Source organism: Lithobates pipiens, unplaced genomic scaffold, assembly GCF_037356315.1.
Source record: "Lithobates pipiens isolate NorthernLeopardFrog02 unplaced genomic scaffold, aLitPip1_a1.2 Scaffold_16, whole genome shotgun sequence".
Classification (NCBI taxonomy): Eukaryota; Metazoa; Chordata; class Amphibia; order Anura; family Ranidae; genus Lithobates; species Lithobates pipiens.
The window spans coordinates 205470794-205492879 of NW_027507748.1; the positions used below are offsets into that span (position 1 = coordinate 205470794).

General features: G+C 45.5%; 1 protein-coding gene across 4 annotated transcripts in view; it reads left to right on the top strand.

Moving 5' to 3' along the window:
* KDM6A (lysine demethylase 6A) overlaps positions 1 to 22086 on the top strand; it is a 224553-nt gene that overhangs the window by 192116 nt on the left and 10351 nt on the right. For all 4 annotated transcript variants that reach the window (XM_077480926.1, XM_077480927.1, XM_077480928.1 and 1 more), the window contains 4 exons: positions 2148 to 2296; positions 4935 to 5049; positions 12040 to 12227; positions 12518 to 12659. In XM_077480926.1, the coding sequence (XP_077337052.1) occupies positions 2148 to 2296; positions 4935 to 5049; positions 12040 to 12227; positions 12518 to 12659 (594 nt within the window). The remainder of the gene's footprint in view (positions 1 to 2147; positions 2297 to 4934; positions 5050 to 12039; positions 12228 to 12517; positions 12660 to 22086) is intronic.

A 22086-nucleotide genomic window follows, 5' to 3' on the forward strand; every position in this document is an offset into this window, starting at 1 on the left:
TACTGTGGGCATCCGGCTGTGACAGCTCGCAGCTTCACAGCCGGGTGCGCATGTCTCACTGCGCTGTCCTTCATAGCTGGTCAATCTTCTGGGACCTGTGATGTGTCCCAGAAGATTTCAAGGAGGAGGGGTGGCCCAAGCGGAAGTGGGAGCTCGTTGGTATTCATGATGCATCGTGGAATCAAATTCTATTGTTGACCAATGAAGATGTGCACCTCTAATTGCAATGGTACAAATAAATGGCCACTGCCCATGCCTATAACTGGCCTTTGCAGCAAGGAGAACATGGAAGGGCATCGTATGTCAAACGGAAATTTAGGACCTGGACGACTAGCCATAATTGATGGAACCATGATTTCTGGGCTCTACCAGAAAATCCTGAAGGATAATATCCAGCCACCAGTTTGGGACCTTAATCCCAAGCACACAAGGGTTATGCAGCAGAACAATGATCTGAAACACACTAGCAAGTCCATCTCTGAATGGCTCTGAAAAAAAAAATGTAAGGCTTCGGAGTGGTTTAGTCAAAGTCCAGACTTAAACCAGATTGAGATGCTGTGGCATGACCTTAAAAAGGCCGTTCATGCTAGCAAAATTTCCAATGTGGCTGAATTAAAACAATTCTGCAAAGAGTGTGCCAAAATACCTCTACAGCGATGTGAAAGACTTATTGCTAGTTATCGCAAATGCTTGATTGCAGCTGTTGCCACCAAGAGTTGCACAGCCAGTTAGGTTTAGGGTCTATTACTTTTTCACATGGACCTAGGCAGGTTTAAACAGCTTTTTCCCCTTATTAAATGAAATCCTCATTTTAAAAACTGCACTTTGTATTTACATGTGATATCTTTGTGTAGTATTAAAATTCCTTTAATGATCTGAATCAGTTAAAGAGAGGAAGTAAAGGCAGTTAAAAAATAAAAATAAAAAATGCAACCTGCAAGGCAAAGGCATAATGAGCTAGTATGCTACGCATACTAGCTCATTATGAATAACTTACCTGAGAACGAAGCGGTCCTCAGTCTTCATGTTCGCCGCTGCCATGTATCCCGGAGTAACTTCCGGGTCTATCTGCTCCGGCTGTGATTCGCCGGAGCCAAGATGTCACTCTCGCGCATGCGCACGGGAGCCGACACGAGCGGCATATCTCCACGATCTGCGGCCTGCCCAGTGCGCCTGCGCGCCGCTGTCTTTTTGTAAATATCTCCTAAACCTACATGCTTTAGGAGATATTTCTTGGACCTACAGATAAGCCTTAATCTAGGCTTACCTGTAGGTCAAAGTGGTTTGTAAGAGTTTACAACCACTTTGTGTGACAAGCAAAAAAATAAAATCGGGATGGGGCAAATTCTTTATCACAGCACTGTATCTAAAGTAAAAAAACAGTTGAATAAAGTGATAGTGCAAGGAAGGCAGGGTGGTAAAGAAGCTTGTGCAAACAATAAGTCATTCAAGTGGGAGCAATTGTAGGATTGATAGGTGATGAAGTATATTTATACACGGGCTCTAGGGGTCCAGCAGAGACTTGTTACTGACCTGGAAATTTCAAACTGAGCATATGAGGAAAACAAATAATAGTAGAGGCTAACCTCCGTGAAGTCATCTTGTCAAAATGTTAAGCAGATTCAGAGATATGTACAGTTGAATTATGTACTTGGGCTCGGTCCACATATATGCGAATTGGATGTGTTTAGAACCTAATCCGATGTGAATGCCAAGTGACCCGGACCGGCTCACAATGATGCCGGTTCAAACATGTCTGAGATGGGTGTGGTCCTTTAAAAAAAAAAAGCCCTGTGTGATTTCAGGTCCAGTTCAAGTGCGAATTCAAGTAAAAATTTGCACCTGAACCAGTGAACAAAACTGCACAGGACTCCTTTTTAAAGATGGACTGCAAATCTAGCTTCTGGCAGCTAAATTGAACAGCAAGGGAATAGTGGGAAGGGGGATCAAAGTAGCCTGTTTATTTACCCTCCATAAGGGATAACATAGGTTTGTTTGGTACCAGGTCCTAAGGCCAAATTTTGATCGTTAAACGCTAACAATTCAAAACCTTCAAAAACATAACATTTTTTGATTACTTTTTCAGTCGAGTTAAAAAAAATGTTTTTCACATATCCATTTGAATTCTTAAAATCCTTTCCCCTAAGGTGGAAATTACAGCTACATGAATTGACCAAACTTCCAGCATTTGCACGTGTGGTATCGGCCGGAAATCTCCTGAGTCATGTTGGTCACACCATATTGGGAATGAACACCGTACAGTTATATATGAAGGTACCAGGCAGCAGAACACCAGGTTTGTGCTATAACTTGGTTTCAGAAACAGCGGTTAAAACTTTTTGCTATAGGAATCCATATTCTGAAATCATTCAAACTTTGCACTAAAGGAAAGCAGTTTTTACCATCTGATTAGCAGTAGTAGAATATTGTATCAGGTAGCCATGGATTATTGTAGAAAACTTTTAGTTCAAGTGATGCCCTTTGTTGGCCAACTTAAAGCAGTAATAAAATGTAACTAAATGCAAAACTTTTTTTTAGAAAAACAGACCATTAACCATTAGAACACCAATTAAGTTGTTGCTGTATGTGCCCCTGTTAAGCAGATTTACAGATTTATCTTCTGTTTACCATTATCCGTGAAAAAAGAAAATCCAACATTTTGGATTGTCCCTAGCAGAGTAATAGAGGGGAGATCTTCCAATGGGGTCACTGGCTCTCGTGGCCCTGGTGACAACCAGAAATTGCTTCACTTTGGAGCAATTTAAATTCACTTCCTATTTTGTCTATTGGACACAGATAACAAAAAACTAAACTCTCAAGCTATAATCTTCCCTTACTCTATATCAAAATGAGAAAGAAAAAAAAATACCTATAGTTGTTCTTTCAGCCCAAAAACTTAATCTTTTGCGGCTTCTTCCCAAACCTTAACTATGGTGGCTGCATTTGTTTCTTAGTTTATTTTTATTTTTTCTTTCTTTTTCAGCTGGTGATCCATTAACACACTTTTATTTCTTAGAGAGCCTCCTTTCCACTGGAGGAGCAGCACTCGCATGCTCTCGCTCTGTCGTGTGCCCTCTCGATCGAGTCCTCGCCCCCCCCCCTCTCTCGATCGAGCCCTCGCCCCCCCCTCTCTCGATCGAGCCCTCGCCCCCCCCCTCTCGATCGAGCCCTCGCCCCCCCCTCTCTCGATCGAGCCCTCGCCCCCCCCCCCCCTCTTGATCGAGCCCTCGCCGCCCCACCTCTCTCGATCGAGCCCTCGCCGCCCCACCTCTCTGGATCGAGCCCTCGCCGCCCCACCTCTCTCGATCGAGCCCTCGCCGCCCCACCTCTCTCGATCGAGCCCTCGCCGCCCCCCCCCCCCTCTCTCGATCGAGCCCTCGCCGCCCCCCCTCTCTCGATCGAGCCCTCGCCGCCCCCCCCCCTCTCTCGATCGAGCCCTCGCCGCCCCCCCCCCTCTCTCGATCGAGCCCTCGCCGCCCCCCCCCTCTCTCGATCGAGCCCTCGCCGCCCCCTCTCTCGATCGAGCCCTCGCCCCCCCCCCCCTCTCTCGATCGAGCCCTCGCCCCCCCCCCTCTCGATCGAGCCCTCGCCCCCCCCCTCTCTCGATCGAGCCCTCGCCCCCCCTCTCTCGATCGAGCCCTCGCCCCCCCTCTCTCGATCGAGCCCTCGCCCCCCCCTCTCTCGATCGAACCCTCGCCCCCCCTCTCTCGATCGAACCCTCGCCCCCCCCCTCTCTCGATCGAACCCTCGCCCCCCCCCTCTCGATCGAGCCCTCGCCCCCCCCCCCCCCGATCGAGCCCTCGCCCCCCCCCTCGATCGAGCCCTCGCCCCCCCCCCCTCTCTCGATCGAGCCCTCTCCCCCCCCCTCTCGATCGAGCCCTCGCCCCCCCCCCTCTCTCGATCGAGCCCTCTCCCCCCCCCTCTCGATCGAGCCCTCGCCCCCCCCTCTCTCGATCGAGCCCTCGCCCCCCCCCCCCCTCTCTCGATCGAGCCCTCGCCCCCCCTCTCTCGATCGAGCCCTCGCCCCCCTCTCTCGATCGAGCCCTCGCCCCCCCCCCCCTCGATCGAGCCCTCGCCCCCCCCCCCCCTCTCGATCGAGCCCTCGCCCCCCCCCCCTCTCTCGATCGAGCCCTCGCCCCCCCCCCTCTCTCGATCGAGCCCTCGCCCCCCCCTCTCTCGATCGAGCCCTCGCCCCCCCCCCCTCTCTCGATCGAGCCCTCGCCCCCCCCCCTCTCTCGATCGAGCCCTCGCCCCCCCCCCCTCTCTCGATCGAGCCCTCGCCCCCCCCCCCCCTCTCTCGATCGAGCCCTCGCCCCCCCCCCCTCTCTCGATCGAGCCCTCGCCCCCCCTCTCTCGATCGAGCTCTCGATCGAGCCCTCGCCGCCCCCCCCCCTCTCTCGATCGAGCCCTCGCCGCCCCCCCTCTCTCGATCGAGCCCTCGCCGCCCCCCCTCTCTCGATCGAGCCCTCGCCGCCCCCCCTCTCTCGATCGAGCCCTCGCCGCCCCCCCCCCTCTCTCGATCGAGCCCTCGCCGCCCCCCCCCCCTCTCTCGATCGAGCCCTCGCCGCCCCCCCCCCCTCTCTCGATCGAGCCCTCGCCGCCCCCCCCCCCCCCCTCTCTCGATCGAGCCCTCGCCGCCCCCCCCCCCCCTCTCTCGATCGAGCCCTCGCCGCCCCCCCCCCCCCCTCTCTCGATCGAGCCCTCGCACCCACACTCGTGCACTTTTCCGTTCAGAAGCAGTAACAGGGCTTGATTTGTTTTTCTATTTAACTTCAGCCAATGTGAATTTTGCATTTGGTTATGACTGCAGTATCTTTCCGCTCTACTAGGTGTATTTTATTTACTGATATGTTGATACTCAACTTTACATGATGCTGTTTATTTAAAAAAATACTACCTAAAAGTATAATATCATTTTTGTTCCCTTCATTTAGGTCATCAAGAGAACAATAATTTTTGCTCTGTGAATATAAATATTGGGCCCGGAGATTGTGAATGGTTTGTGGTCCCAGAGACATACTGGTGTGTGATGAATGACTTTTGTGAAAAGTAAGTATTAACACTTGAAACACAGACTATAAAAGTAATGTTGTCCTGATGAAGAATTACAGAGGCTGCAATTGCCAACCTTCATACTGAAATCAGTAGCTATCTGGCTGCTATGCCTATTTGCTAGTGCTGACTACTGGCTGTTCAGGCATCAAGTGCTGCATTATGAAAGCCATGGTCATATGCTCCCCATATCTGAGAGTTACTAGAACTATCAATGTGTGCCAACAGGTGAACTGAGGTAGTGGAGGAAAGTCTAGAATAAAAACACAAATATCAATGTTTGAAGGTTTGGGACAGAACCAGGTTGCTGGACCGCAGGCAAAGTATAGGTTTACCTGTAAAAGGTGTAAGGCTGGACACACTCATTAAGTCTTTGGTTGGACTTTCCTCTAACATTTATATTGTTTTTCATCTGAGTATAGACCTATTTGTGGTCATGCCCCCATGTCCTTGATCTTGGTTTCATATTGAAAATACTGTGCTCTTGAACTATATTCATCCCACTTGATGTATTTAAAGCTTGGTCTTGCCCATGTCTTCACTTTCCCTTCTTTCTCCCAGACTGTACATATTAAGTTCTTGAAGTCACTCTCGATATGCTTTATCCCTCAGACCTTTCACCATTTTTGTTACCCATCTCTCGACTCGTTCTAGCTTATATCTTTTTGTAAGCGAGGTCTCCAGAACTGGACAACGTATTCTAAATGAGGTCTCACTAAAGCACTCTATAGGGAAATCAGGACCTCCTCCCTCCTACTGATGGACCCCTCTGGTGATGCATCCTAGAACCACATTGATGCACATTCACTTGAAACATTTAAATTTTTTCAAAATGTAAACAAAAAGGTGCCTTCTATACATCAGCAAGTTTGCTGTAAAATGTAGGAGAGCACATATACATTGCCTAAGTCACAAAAACTAGTTCTACATTTGTAATCATATCTGCATGGGGTCCTATTTTATTCATTACATATGCAGGTTCTGTTTCTTGCATTGCAGAGCTACAATATCTTTACTGCTTTTCTGACCATGCACGTCCATAGGTTTGTCGGTGCATTCCCTGCATATTCCTAAGTAGGACTAGTGTTGTTACCCTAGGGCAGGGATGGCGAACCTTGGCACCCCAGATGTTTTGGAACTACATTTCCCATGACTCTCAACTACACTGCAGAGTTCATGATCACAGGCTCATTGACACCGTATGCACGTTAAGGTAGATATAAGACATTTGCTTGCTAATAAGAAGATTCACACTTGTGCTGTGTGCAAAAACCTTTGCATTTTCGCATTTGACTTTCCCTCACCTTGCCGTGTCCCTTTAGGGTAAAAAAAAGACCTGGTAAATTGAACAAAAAAAAAGACCAATTAATTGGGTCAATCCAGAAAAGATTTTCACGCCTCCAAAAATCATTGCCGAACTCTATCCAGTGGAAAAAGAGGTAACTAAAAATTGGTCTGTTCTGCTAGTTGATCCTGCCATCTCAAACTTAAAACAAACATCTTGCGTTTCCAATTAAAGATGTACCTCCGTACCAGGCAGCACTAAATTGCAAACTGTGGTAGAGATCCAAACTGAGTCACTGTCCCATCCAGACCAGCAAGAGCATGCTGTTTAGGAGCCAGTTCTTTCCCCGAGATTCTGTTACTGTCATTCTCACAGCAGAGCAGAGAGCGTGAGGCACATCAGCACGGATGCATGGTAGGAGCTGCCAGAGATCACTTTTCAGGTTAACCAGCAGGCGATTGGTTCCAAAGATGCGGGGGGGGGGAGGCTGCAGCAGGCTGCAGGGGGGTATGTGAAGGAGGATAGAGGTGTGGGGGGTGGGTGGTATTAGGGGACTGAGGACACTGCCATGGGGGTTATGTGATCCAGGCCAGAGGACACCGCTGTGGGGAGATAATATGAAGCAGGACAGAGGACACTTACTGTGTTGTGGGTGATGTGAAGGAAGGTTGAGGACACTGCTGTGAATGAATGTCACGTGCAGGGGGTTTTGAATTGCTATTGTAAAGGGGGACTGAGGACATTAATGTGAAGGGAAAACTGTGTTTTGGGGAGGGGGTGATGTAAATTGGATTGTGATAGAGGGATCTCTGTGAACTTTATTTCATTCCCCCCGATTTATATAAAAGATTGTGCAGATAGAAAACCTGAGACTTAAAGTATAACTGATGGAAAAACTTTTTTTTTTTTTTTTTTTTTTTAAGATTGCAGAGGGATTAGAACAATTATCAGTTTTTATTGCGGTTTGTGCCCCCATTAACCGCTTGCCAACCAGCGCGTGCCAATTTACGTTGCAGAATGGTGCTGGTGGGCAAAAGGGCGTACAGGTACGTCCCCTTTAAGAAGCAGTGCTGCAGGCGCGTGCACCTCGCAGTCTCAGTGACCACGGGTCCCACGGACTCCATGTCCGCCGGATGCCCACGATCGTGTCATGGAGGGGTAGAATGGGAAGATGCTTTTGTGAACAAAGCATTTCCGTGTTCTGCCTAATGACAGGACAGAGATCACTGCTCTCTGTCATCTAGAGCAGTGATCGCTGTCATGTGAGATGTAGCCCCCCCCCCCACAGAATCACTCCCTAGGACACACTTAACCCCTTCATCACCCCCTAGTTGTTAACCACTTCACTGCCAGTGTCATTTACACAGTAATCCATGCATTTTCATAATACTGATCTCTGTATAAATGACAATGGTCCCAAAATAGTGTAAAAAATGTCCGATCTGTCTGCCATAATGTTGCAGTTAAAAATTACAGATCGCCGCCATTACCAATAATATTTTTTTTTAAAATAAAAATGCCATAAAACTACGCTATAAATTTTGCGCAAACCAATTAATATGCGCTTATTGAGTTTTGTGTTACCAAAAATATGTAGAATACATATCGGCCTAAACTGAGGGAAAAAATAGTTTTTATATATATATTGGGGGGGGATATTGTAGCAAACAGTAAAATATATTGCTTTTTTTTTTCAAAATATACCCTTTTTTTGTTTTATAGCGCAAAACATAAAAACCGCAGAGGCGCTCAAATAACAAAAAGCTCTATTTGTGGGAAAAAGACGTCAATTTTGTTTGGGTACAACGTTGCTCGGCCGTGTAATTGTCAGTTAAAGCGACGCATTGCTGAATCGCAAAAAGTGCTCTGTCAGGCAGGGGGTTAATTCTTCCGGGGCTGAAGCGGTTAAGGAGATCCATTCTCTCCATTTGTCCTTTTCTATGGGACAGGAGTTGAAGGGTAATGTCCATAATGGGACACGGGGGCAAAAAAAAAAATCTGATGGGTTATAACCCTTCCTTGCTCTAGCCAAATTGAAAAAATGTTGTCTATAGTTCTATATTGAAGTGGTTGTACACCCTTTACAATCAATTTTACCTACAGGTAAGCCTTAATATAGCCTCTACGGTTTAGGAGATATTTACAAAAATGCCTTGCGCCGATGTCTACGACGCGTGCACACTTTAGAAAGGGCAGATCGAGCCGTTTCTAATAGGGGTCATGCCATGACTGGCAGCCAGTCAGATCCAGAGTTCATGGCCCCGGAAGGAAGAGGGGTGAAGATGGACTCTCGCTGCTAGTGGGGACAGCGGTAACATCGCAGGCTTCGGTTTCAGGTAAGTGACACATAATGGGCTACTATGTGATACATAATATCCCATTATGCTTTACCTTTGTAGGGAAAGAAAGAGGAAGTAAAACCCACCAGGATTGACTGACTGTGCAACACTGAGCCCTCCTGCAGGGACACCCAATCGGGGCAATCAGACAGTGGTAGCTGATGTAGGCCACACCCATGGCAAAGTAATCCAAATCACCTCATGGATGGAGACACGCTGTCCATCAATCTCTGCTGTCCACATTACAGGAGTGGACAACTTGAAGGTGGTTTACCTCAGCCATTGCTGCCTGGACCATAGGAATGGGCCTTTCATCTGGACATCTTCAACCCAATATGTCAGATAGGAGGCCCCAGATGTAGATATTCTGGCCTCCTAACTTTACCTCTGTTTATGCTAGGACCCAGTGCCTCTAGCATTGGCATTGGATGCCTTGATAATCCACTGGTCACCACTCATGGTGATCTATGCCTGCCCTTCAGTGCCAAATCTTTTATTGTCACTGGACACTTCTGACAAATGCCTTATTTAAAGCCTTATTTGCTCCAGTGGGGGCTGCTTTACAGCTGACCAATGTGGCTGTAAGCGTGCACCAAAGCCTTAAGGTCTGGGCCCATCACAAGATGAGAGAGGGATCCTACTAATAGAGATATCAAAACAGAAGCCTGAAAAATTTCCTGCATGCTTTCAAGTTCTCAGTAGTATATTCCTTGAAGGACCATTCAACAACTTCCTCATTTAGGGGTCTTGTCTGTACACATGTGCAGGATTTTATGACCTGAAGCATTTGTTGGTGGAGTTACTCTGCAAGAAGCAAATGGAAGGTTTACCCTTCTGCTTTGACTTATTGCATCCAGAAAGTGCCAGGGTGGGCAAGAGTACCCTGTTGCCACTCAGTCCAAGCCTACATTTCAGAAACCTGCTGTTCCAACTACTTTCCAGAAGCATTCCTTTTACCAGTTTCAGGCCTCTGGCTCCAAGCCCAATTAAACAAAAAGCAATGAATTCCAAAGCCCTCTAAGCTTGCAGACAAGTCCACTTCCAAATGAAGGGGCACCGCCACATGCTCAAGTGGGGGGGACCATTTTCAGGCCTTTGCGGCCACTTGACAGTGGGAGGTTACAGTCTGTGTTTAATCACGTGTGATTAAATCACCTTAAGGGACATGGCTACACGGCAACTGAATCTTGATGCTGAGTGTTATCTGTGAGTGCGAGGAGTGGTTGGAGACGCAGCAAACGGGCACCTGGCATGTAACGAACATATACCAAAGGCGATTTGTTTTTATTTGTGATGTAAGCGCATTACTTTTTTATTAAAATTGTTACCCAAGAGGTTTTCTACACTATTGGAGGCTTCGTTGATTTTATCTCTACATGTGAAGAGAGCTACCATCCATTTGAATCTGAGGCGATCAGAGTGGAGATTGGGTTGATCATCTGCATAAAGCTTAAAGTGATTTAATCACACACGCAATTGAAATCTACAATCTGGTGAGCCTCATTCTGTAAGGGTATGGTTTGACACATATGCACTTTGTAGGATCTACGGTGTTCAGATTTTCCACTTTATGAAGAGTTGCACTATTTTCATATTTGTTTCTTTGTTGATATTTATGATGGACAGTTATTTTTGATTTTATTATGGACACTTGAGTATTTTTTATTGTTGTTTTTAGGCTACTGTGATTATGTAGTCTGACACTACATTGTTTTTCACCTTTTCGTTTTATAAGTTTCTCTCTGGACAGAAGTTCAGGTTGGAGTTGATGCCGTCTGTGATGGCCTCACTTCATCATGGATTATTTCTGTTGTCCATGGGCATCAAGGAAGCTTTTCTGCAAATTCTGATCTCACCTCCTCACCAAATGTTTTTGCGGTGGAGACTACCATTTTCAATTTTGTGACTGTCATTTGACCTGTCCACAGCTATCAAAGTGTTTGCCAAGGCCCTGGTCATGGGGCTCTTGCATACCCTGGGAATGCGTATTATAGGGTATCTGGACAACTTATGAGAGTTCATACTTTTACAATATTTTACGTAGATGTGCAAACTTGCAGAATACACTTTCTTGGTGAGGTTTGCTGATGGCTGTATGAGGTTTTAACCTGTTTTAACTTGGGGTCTGTTGGCCTTGTTGCAATTTTACCCTCCCTTCCTATTCAGTGCTTTGTATATGAAGATGCCCTGTGTCATGGGATGTATGATAAAGAAAATGGGATTTTTGGTTTGCTTGTAAAATCCTTTTTTGAAGGACATCACAGGAATCCCACTCCTCTTCCTTTGTGGTTCACGACTTGAGCCAAAAACCGAAACCTTGCTTAGGGAGGGGTTATGCCTAGGGGGGATTTCCTGATTTTTATTTTTTGCCAGTGTTCAATCACCTGTAGGCGGCAGCATAACACTATCGTAATGCATATTAAGATGCCCTGAGAAGTGCTCCAAGAAAAGGTTTACAGATGAACCAAAAATCTAATTAAGCACAAGTTCACAAGTCCAAGTCTTTTTGAGTTGTATGTAAAGGCAGTGTTTGTTCCTGTTTTCAAAAAGTAATGGGCAAACAAAAGTTTGTTGACACAAGGATATAACCTGAAACCTATTCAGTCTGCAGCCCTACCCTCTTTCATTGAATCTGGGGGTTCTTCCCCCTGTAGTGCCCTAAGCATATTTGAAGTTGGTGTGGCTGTGTGAGATTGTCCCCACAGAACTGATCCAGAACAAGTATGCAAATCATGAGTTCTGACCTGTTGACCCAATAACAGCATGTAGCATTGAAATTAAAGTGGTTGTAAAGGCACAAGGTTTTTTACCTTCATGCATTCTATGCATGAAGGTGAAAAAAAACTAAAAACTTTTGTGTGCACCAGCCCCCCCCCCCAATACTTACCTGAGCCCCCCTCTTGATACAGAGATGTCCACGAGAGCCTTGTCTCTATGGGGATTTATACTCCTGATTTGGCTTTTGGCAGCAGCTGCTTGTTGTGGGGGCACCCAGCAGGAGGGAGTGGCCAGGTGCACCGTTGTGGGACCTGAGAAGAGAAGGATCCAGACTGTTATGTGCAAAACAATTCCACAGAGCAGGTAAGTATAACATGTTTTTTTTTTTTTTTTTCTTTAAAATATCAGACTTTAATATCCCTTTAAGACATTGGTCAGGCATTAAGCAGTTCAGAAGACTGGCATTGGCAGCCTTTGTATTGCTCTTAAGACAGGATTCCTTTAACTTTTGCAGCGGTTTTGTCATTGACAAGCATGATTAGTAGTAAAATAATTTGCACCCACCATGTGCTGCTGATTTATTATTTTTATTTGACTTTGTGGTTTATGACTTAATAACCTTCATTATCTATATGTGTTTTGCAGAAATAATATCAATTATCTTTTGGGATCTTGGTGGCCCAACCTTGAAGACTTGTATGAAGCAAATGTTCCAGTTTATAGGTTCATTCAAAGGCCGGGAGATTTAGTTTGGATAAATGCTGGAACAGTCCATTGGGTTCAGGCAATCGGCTGGTGTAATAACATTGCATGGAATGTTGGCCCTCTTACAGGTTTGTACAATCTTCACATGAGGCTAAACTATTCATGTAAATTAAACTGCTAACTATATAAAAGAAGCAAACCAGTTGCATAGTATAAATGTTTATCTAGATTTAACTTTACTGCACCAGTCCATCCCAATTAGTTTGTCTGGAGTGAATTTTCTGAGTTGGGTACAATTGATGTGTTTACTGGTTAGGATTAGTACCTGACTAAATACTTTCACTGTCAAATGGTCAGTTTCCACATTTGCATTGTGATTTTGATGCCATTTTATGATTTGGTAATTTTCTTTTTTCAGCTTACCAGTATAAGTTGGCTGTGGAAAGGTACGAATGGAATAAATTGCAGTGTGTGAAATCTATAGTACCAATGGTTCATCTCTCTTGGAACATGGCAAGGAACATCAAAGTGTCTGATCCAAAACTCTTTGAAATGATTAAGTAAGTTGGTAGCACTTTCTTCATTGTATTTATGTATCTGCCCTTTTCATTCTGTAGTTGTGCTCACTTGTTTAGTTTAATTACAGAACTGAATCTTTTTAGCTTTTTTAATTATTCTATATGTGAAACCCATAACTTGGAAAAAATTTACATTTCCCTTTTAACTTTCATTATGTTTTTCCTGTATTTGAAAATAACTTAGTGTTACCCTAAAAAAATAAATAAATGGATCCGGCTTCCTTTAACGGGTTCCCAACCTGGGTGAGCCGTCATAGCTGTATATTGGCTCTTTAAGACTCTGTAGGAGGCCTGCGCCCACAGCATGTCCCAAGAGCCCGGGCAAGATGACCACCGGGCACCTACAATCGCTCATGACGGAGCGAGAACCGGGATTACACAGAGGGAACACAGTTAACCACCTGATCGCCCCCTAGTGTTAACCCCTTCCCTGCTAGTGACATTTATACAGTAATCAGTGCATTTTTTTCTTATTTCAGGGGACACAGCCATAGTACTTACTATGTGGGTTATAGGGCCACTTATAGGTAATGGACACTGGCACGCCCTAAGGCAAGAAGTGTACTCTCTATATAACACCTCCCACTACTGGGAGTCCTCAGTTTTTTCGCCAGTGTCTAAGGTGTTGGTCATGAGTAAAGATGTGCTGAGTTCCACTGGAAGCAATCCTTGCTGGGGCTAGCCATGCTGACTGGGTCCGTTCAGAGTGTCCTTTCATGGGCTAAAGAATGGTACCTGAGCCTCGTGTCTGAAGAAACAAGGTTTTGCTTGGGAATGCTTCTCTTTTTAGAGAGCTGGACCCTGGGATCCAGTACTTTTTGGTAGTAAGGCCATAAAGTTTTTACTGGCAGGGTGCTGTTGCAGGTCCAGGATTGTGGGTAACCTCTAGGTTCCCCTGTTCCTGAAGGTTTCGGAGCCCCATCGTGAGGGGTGAAGATTGGGTTTATCTCAATAACCCTGCAGCGAGGAAAGGTAAGTGGAGATTTTCTTATGAATTTCTCCTTTTAAGTTATAATGTTGTCATGCCTATGTGTCACCACTGGGGGCTGTATTGAGCACCCACCGCCTGATTCTGGAAACAGCGCTGTTAGAAGCCTTTATTCCTCCTCTCATCCGGCCACAACAAGCAGAGCCTCCGGTAAGAAAGGGGGGAATGGTTCTCCTCCTGTGCCCCCAATGTTGGAATCTTTCCCTTCGGGGGACCTTTTATGCCAAAAAAAAAAACACGCGGACGCTCAGTGGTAGTTTTTACCCGTGAACAAGCCCCCCAACCCGCCCATCAGCCACTAGCCACCCGTGGAGGAAGTTGTTAAAGCACTGTGTGTGAAGTTGCTGCTGGCCATGGAGGGACACATGAGCAGGAGATTGGCTTACTTCAGGTTGGTGACACAGGCATTTCTTCCTTTGACACATCATTACTTTACTAGGCTAGGTATTATAGCGCTGAACTATAACCTAGCAGTGTATGTTTTTTGGTAGTGCCTCTGCATTTGTGCTTCAGGCCATTGGAAAAGGGACCAGAAACTCCTCTAAAGGGGTCAATGGTTTCACAATAAACTAAGTCTGTTTCCAAAAGAATGTCGTTGTCCCCTAAGAGTGATGTGGCCGGTCAGATTGAGCCGTCAGGGGAAACTGTTGTTGCAGCTGCACTAGACACTTCAGTCCCTGTATATATCACACAAGAGGTTTTTTCTTCTACCATTTGTAATTTGGAAAAGAAGATTGATGCTATGATCTCTCTCCATAGTGGGGATAAACCTAGCAGATCCCCATCTAGTGCTCAGGACCCTCTTATTGAGGTGCAGGGGATCAGGTAGATCTTCCCAATGATTTGGAAGATACTTGTATATCCTTTTCCGAGGATCCTAATATAGGAGAAGCATCACAAGACAGGTTGCTTGTGCACTCTCTTACTAAATTGGTTTGTGTAACCTTTTTGCTGCCTTGAGCAACCCACCTCTAATTTGGGATCATTAAAACCTCCCCTATTTGGGGATGCTTTTCCTATTCATGCATGGCTAAAAAAGCATATGTATTCTGAATGGGAACATCCTGATAAACAATATTTTCCTCCTTAGAAATTCTCCACACTTTATCCTATGGAAGAGGATTTCTATAAGAAATGGGGGGTTCCAGCAATTGATGCTGCAATCGCCTCAGTGAACAAGAATCTGACATGTCCATTGGATAATAAGCTAATGTTAAAGGATCCAACAGATAAAAAGTTGGAACTCCTTTCTTAAAGCAATATGTCTTTAGCAAGTTCAGTAGCACAGCCGGTTCTTGCAACAATTGGTGTATCTCAGTTCATTAAGGAACAGTTTGTGAAGATACTTAAAATTCGGCCTGATCAGCAGGTCCAGCAATGGGCTGGTGTATCAGACGCACTATGTTTCACATTAGATGCTATGAAAGATTGTATCATCCAAGCCTCATGGCTTATGCTTGGACTAGTGCATTCTCGCAGAGTTCTATGGCTGAAAAATTGGTCAGCCGAAGCACAGTGTAAAAAGCTCTTAGCCAGTTTCCCCTTTATTGGTGAACGACTATTTGGAGACTATCTGGATAAATACATCCAAAGGATCTCTAATGGGAAAAGCTTTTACCAGTAAAGAAAAAGTTTAAACATTTCTCCTTTAAGCATATTGCCTCACCTGTGCGAGGGGCATTAGCCTCTAGGCAGTCGTGACGGCCTCAACCGTCAGGTTCAAGGGGAAGACCCCAAGGGCAGCACCAGGGTCAGAAGAGATCTTGGGGCAGAAAGCCCAAAAAGCAGAATGCTAATGCCTCATGTAGGGGCGCCCCCACTCGCTTGGGTGGGGGGGGAAGGCTCCTGCAATTCTCAAAGATCTGGCAGGGACAATGTCAAGACATATGGGTGGCTTTTGCAGAGTTTCTTGATCCTCGTTTTCTAAGGTCAAATGTTCCCAAGGATCCAGAGAAAAATTAGACTCTTTCTAGCTCTGGATCATCTATTACACCAGTTGGTGATATTAGAGGTTCCCTTAGTGGAACAGGGCACACGTTTGTTTTTATTTATTTTTTTATTATTCAAACCTTTTTATGGTTCCAAAACCAAATGGAGGGTAAGACCCATTCTAGATCTCAAAGATCTGAATTGGCACTTAAACATCCGATCCTTTCCCATGGAGTCAATCCAGTTGTTTCCATCCTGCAAAAAGGGGCGTTTGTGGCTTCAATCGATATCAAAGATGCAATATTTCCCACTCACCAGAAATTTCTGTGCTTCGAAATAGTAAATCATCATTTTCAGTTTGTAGGCCCTGCCATTCAGTCTAGCCACAACACCATGGGTGTTGTCAAATATTCTGGCTCCTCCTTTAGCCAGATTAAGGGCTGAAGGCATTACGGTCCTAGCCTATTTAGACAATCTACTTTTAATATATCAGTCTCATTCCTTGCTGGGTGCTGTAATAAAATCAAAAGGCCCTTCAACAAAGTATTGAAGGGTGTGCACACTTATGCAACCATATTATTTAAATTTTTCATTTTTACTTCCCTTCCACCTAGACGATTCTAGTTTGTTCAACTGAGTTGTACAGTTTATAGTTCATCTTAAAGGTGGGAAAAAATCAGAAATTTTGTATCTTTTGTCTTATTCTTTTACACCACAGAAACCTGACATTTAAACAGGAGTGTGCAAACTTTTTATATCCACTGTACATCACAGTAGCAGTGTTCAAAAGGGAAAGACTGGTGCACAGATGGCATTCACATTGGAAAGTGTCTTGCCACTATGGTGTTTGGCTAGGAATTGTTTTAAGCCATTTCTGTACCAGCTCTCTAGGGTTTTCCCTAGTTTGGAATGCCTGGGATGCAATCATGGGCCCTCCCCTCCCTCTCATCCTTGTAGGGGGATGATGCATCAGGGGAACTGATAGCTGCAGCTGGTGGGCGGGGTTGAGAACTCCCACTGACATCAGGAGAGGAGTGAGGTGGGCCAGACCGGCAGTCACATGAGCGGCATATACAGTTATACACACACTAAGACGGTAAAGCGGAGCTAAAAATGCCATAAAACTATCCCTTATTTGTAAACGCTATAACTTTTGCCCAAACCAATCAATCGCTTATTGCGTTATTTATTTATTTTATTTTTTTCGGGTTTTTCCCCCAAAAATATGTAAAATACGTATCGGCCTAAACTGAGGAAAATCGTTTTTTTTATATATATTTTTGGGGGATATTTATATAGCAAAAAGTTAATGTGTTTTTTTTTTTTTTTTTGGTTTGTTTTTTCAAAATTCTCTTTTTTTTTTTTTTTTGTTTATAGTGCAAAAAATAAAAACCGCAGGGGTGATCAAATACCACCAAAAGAAAGCTCTATTTGTGGGGGGAAAAAAAGGACGTCAATTGGTTTGGGAGCCACGTCGCACGACCATGCAATTGAGTTAAAGCGTCGCAGTACCGAATCGCAAAAAGTGCTCTGGTCAGGAAGGGGGTAAATTCTTCCGGGGCTGAAGTGGTTAATGGATTATAACTCTGCATTTATTACCACACAGGTATTTTAACAGCAGTATATAGAGTACAAATGTGTTTGTACTCACAGTGGCTCCTACACGTGCTCTGTACTGGCATTTCCCCGGATTCCCCCGTTTGCACATTCCACTGTGTTAACTCCTAGTGTGCTGGAAGGTGCAAACAGGGGAGCTCAGAGAAATGTCAGCACAGAGACCGTAGTATAGGGAACTTCACAGGGCTGTTTGTCAGTTGTGGATTCTAATCCCTCCTGACCTCCCAGCAGCCATGTGTGTGAATTCCTGTACCCTGTAGTGCACCGGATTAGTGCACTTCTTAAAACGGAGTTCCACCCGTTTTTTAGTTTATTAAAAGTCAGCAGCTACAAAAAGTTTAGCTGCTGACTTTTAATAAACATTTACCTGTCCCACGGTCCATCGATGCAGCAGCACGGAGCCTCACTCCTCTCTCCCCTCCTCGGTGCCGTCATATCTACTGCTTATGGCTTTGCGGCCGGGCATGCACTTCACGAGCCACACTGCACTCTGCCATTGGCCAGCCAATCTTCTGGGACCTGTGTTGTGTCCCAGAAGATCGCTGCCAGGGAGGGGCTGCCTAGGGAGAGAGAAGGAGCCACCTAGGCAGTCGGGACAGGAACCCAATCCCCCCCCCAGGGGATGAGGAGTTCTTAAAGCGGAAGTTCCACTTTTGGGTTGAACTCCGCTTTAAAGGAGTGTGGTTATTTTTAATTCAAAGCGAGTTCCAGTAAATTAAGTCAGCAGCTACAAAAAGTGTATGTTCTGACTTAATAAAAACGCTCATCTGTCCCAAAATCCAGTGACGTGGCACCCCAAACCCTCCATTCTCTCCCCTGCCTGTCCACGGCGCTGGCAATACTACTGTGGGCATCCGGCTGTGACAGCTTGCAGCTTCACAGCTGGGTGCGCATGTCTCGCTGTCCTGCATAGCCGGGCAATCTTCTGGGACCTGTGATGTGTCCCAGAAGATTGCAGGGAGTTAGGGTGGCCCAAGCGAAAGTGGGAGCGCGTCAGTAATCGTGATGCATCGCAGAATCAAATCATTGACCAGATAATCATAATCGAATCGTGAGACCAGTGAAGATGTGTACCCCTAATACAAATCATGAAAACATACAAAAAGGTATTTTTGGCAAACTATACACTCTGTGATATCATTATAAACATAACAAGACTTGTGAGCATATAAGGAACAATCAAGTAATAGTTAAAAAATTAAATATAACTTTTTCATGAAAAGGAGAATAAGGTTGTTGGGTACCTCCTGATCTAACCAGGAAGTATGATTGATCTTAATATACATATACACATCCATATAAGTGTCTGAGGATGTAAATCTATTTGACTTTAAGTGCTCTTCGAATAGGGGGGGGGGCAGGGGAAGAGTTGATCAAGATTTGGATGTAATCTTAAAGGGAAAAAACCTGGCAGTTGAACCATATATTATGAAATTTTATAGATGTGCCTTTTATGAAACTAGTGAGATTTTCCATGTGTCACAAATTTGGTTGAACCATTGTTTTATAGTGTGAGGTGTAGAGGACTTCCAAAAAGTTGGGATGCAGGATCAGGCTGCACTACTAACCAAATGAATAATAATCACATTTTTTTAGAGGAATGTTGAGACCCCTTTCACACTGGGGCGCTTTGCAGGCGCCCTGAAAGAGCCGCTCCTGTGTCTCTTCACACTGGAGCGGTGCGCTGGCAGTACGCTAAAAAAAGTTCTGCTAGCAGCATCTTTGGCGCAGTGAAGGAGCGATGTATATACCACTCCTCCACCGCTCCTGCCCATTGAAATCAATGGGGCAGTGCGGCTATACCGCAAATACGACGGTAGAGCGGATCTAAACATAGCGGCGCTTTACCGCCAACCCTACCCCAGTGTGAAAGGGGCCTTATGGTATAATCAGTGTACCTTTTGAGTAAGGATATGAACATAAATCCAAAAACGGCAATGGCTCTTAAAGGAGCCGGCTTGTAGCTACGGCGATTTGCGTGAAAGTCAACCTGCCGCAGTATGATAGTGGCTGGTCGGCAAGTGGTTAAAGTGGATGTAAACCTGAAAACAACTTTATTTTTTTTTATTTTTACTTTTTAATAAAGACTTTTTCCTGATACAGTAGAGGTCAATTCAAAATCCTCTTGTGTTTTTTTTTCTTTTTTTTTTCTTTTTACCTTAGTAAAAAAAAAAAAGACACAGATAAGTTTAAGTCGCCACATCCCTCACTGCTGTGTCTGACCTCTGATTTCTTTATCTCATGAAAAAACATGAGAGCAGAGAGTGTCTCCCAGTCCAGCTTTACATCCCCCCCTCCTTTCTTCCCAAGCTCTCCCAGGATTGACTTCTCCATACCTCAGCATGATTGGGATGCTGAAATCATGTGGTGCCTTTCCTGAGTCTTGACTGGATGTTACTCATCATGGAGCGTGATCCACCAGATCAGCGTGGCTGAGGAGGATATTCATGGTACAGTCTGCTCCCAGGATGCCAGCAGAGAGTAGGAGAGTTTAACGAGCAGGGCCCTCTGATTCCCTGTCTTGTATTGTATTATGTCTGCCCTAATGTTGTAAAGAGCTGCGTTAACTGTCGGCGCTATATAAATCCTGTATAATAAAAATAGAGGTGGCTGGGCAGTCTCCTCCTCCTGCCCACCAATTCGAGGTTTGCGGTGCTCCTACAACTGAAGGGGGTTACAGAGAAAAGCTAAGGGGTACATGCAGGAGTCATGTACAGTCAGGTCCATAGATATTGGGACATGAACATAATTCTAATCATTTTGGCTCTATACACCACCACAATGGATTTGAAATGAAACAAACATTGTTTTAACTGCAGCCTTTCAGCTTTCATTTGAGGGTATTTACATCCAAATCAGGTTAACCGTGTAGGAATTACAAAAGTTTGTATATGTGCCTCACACTTTTTAAGGGACCAAAAGTAATGGGACAGATTAACAATCATCCATCAAACTTTCACTTTTTAATACTTGGTTGCAAATCCTTTGCATTAAATTACAGCCTGATGTCTGGAATACATAGACATCACCAGACACTGGATTTCATTCCTGGTGATGCTCTGCCAGGCCTCTACTGCAACTGTTTTCAGTTCCTGCTTGTTGAGGCATTTTCCCTTCAGTTTTGTCTTCAGAAAGTGACATGCATGCTCAATGGGATTCGGGTCAGGTGTTTGACTTGGCCATTGCATAACATTCCACTTCTTTCCCTTTAAAAAACTTTGGTTGCTTTTGCAGTATGCTTCGGGTCATTGTCCATCTGCACTGTGAAGCACCGTCCAATGAGTTCTGAAGCATTTTGCAGAATATGAGCCGATATTGCCCGGAAAACACTTCAGAATCAATAAATACGAGAACCAGTTCCATTGGCAGCCATACACGCCCACGCCAAGACACTACCACCACCATGCTTCACTGATGAGGTGGTAGGCTTTGGATCATTAGCAGTTCCTTTCCTTCGCCATACTCTTCTCTTCCCATCACTCTGGTACAAGTTGATCTTGGTCTCATCTGCCCATAGGATGTTGTTCCAGAACTGTGAAGGCTTTTTTAGGTGTTTGGCAAACTCCTAATCTGGCCTTCCTGTTTTTGAGGCTCACCAATGGTTTACATCTTGTGAACCCTCTGTATTCACTCTGGTGAAGTCTTCTCTTGATTGTTGACTTTAACACACACACACACCCCTACCTCCTAGAGAGTGATCTTGATCTGGCCAACTGTTGTGAAGGGTGCTTTCTTCACCAGGGAAAGATTTCTTCGGTCATCCACCAGTTGTTTTCCCTTGTCCTTACGGGTCTTTGGTTTGCTGAGCTCACCGTTGCGTTCTTTCTTTTTAAGAATGTTTGTTCCAAACAGTTGATTTGGCCACAGCTAATGTTTTTGCTATCTCTCTGATGGGTTTGTTTTGTTTTCTCTTTCGTTCTTTGACAGACACAGCATCTTCATCTTGACCTTAGGGTTATATCGCCCCTTTAGAAGAAGACTAGGCAGAACATGTTAAAAATGGCAAAGCTGCACAGTACTGCCCAGGGGGCAGTCCTACTGGCTATAACCCCTCACACGGCATCCAATGTAGGACATGGCTACTGGTGAGACCATTGGTCCTAGGAGTCCCTACAGGAGGGGTAAGTATGGTTCCACCTGTGTCGGCAGGATGGAGCAGCTGGGCATTCCCTGAGAGGTCGACTAGGGGGGTCTCTCACTCTCCCTTTCTTCTTTCCATTTCCCTTCCCTCCTCCCCATGCTATATGCCGCTGTGTGACTGGGCACATGGGGGTGCGGTGCACGTACCGGGGGGGGGGGGGGCTCCGGGTCCTGGCAAGGAGCTGCGCTGGCTGTTGGGGGTACACTTGTCCTCTTCCCTGTTTATGGGCCATGGTGGGGTGTTTTGGCATTTGTGCCATGTGGGGAGGCTGTGGCCAATTTTTCTGTAGCCACAGCCAGTTTTTTTGCTTTCGGCCATTTTCTGGAGGTCCAGCGGGCATTTTCCCGGCGCCCTCAGGTGGTTTTTGCAGAGGCAGCCATTTTCTAGTAGCCTCAGTTTGTTTTACCTCTAGCGCTGGGTGCTTGTTTCCTTCTAGAACAGCGCACTTTTTACACAGAACACCTCGTGACTGACACAGCGGACAGCTAGGGGCATGGACATTTTGTGTGACTTGCCTTAGGTCCTTAAGTGGTGACAGGTGAGTGTGGGTCAGCATGGCGTCAGAAGCTGGCGCTTCTTCCCTAGACATCCCTGTTATGGCAACCGGTTCACCTGCACCTGCAGGGCCTATGGATGCTCTGTCAGCGGTCCTGGAGGGCTTTGTTGCCAGGGTGGAAGCAGCATGTGGGGCGCAAGGGGAGTGTAAAAAAAAAAAAAAAAACCCCTCCCCCACC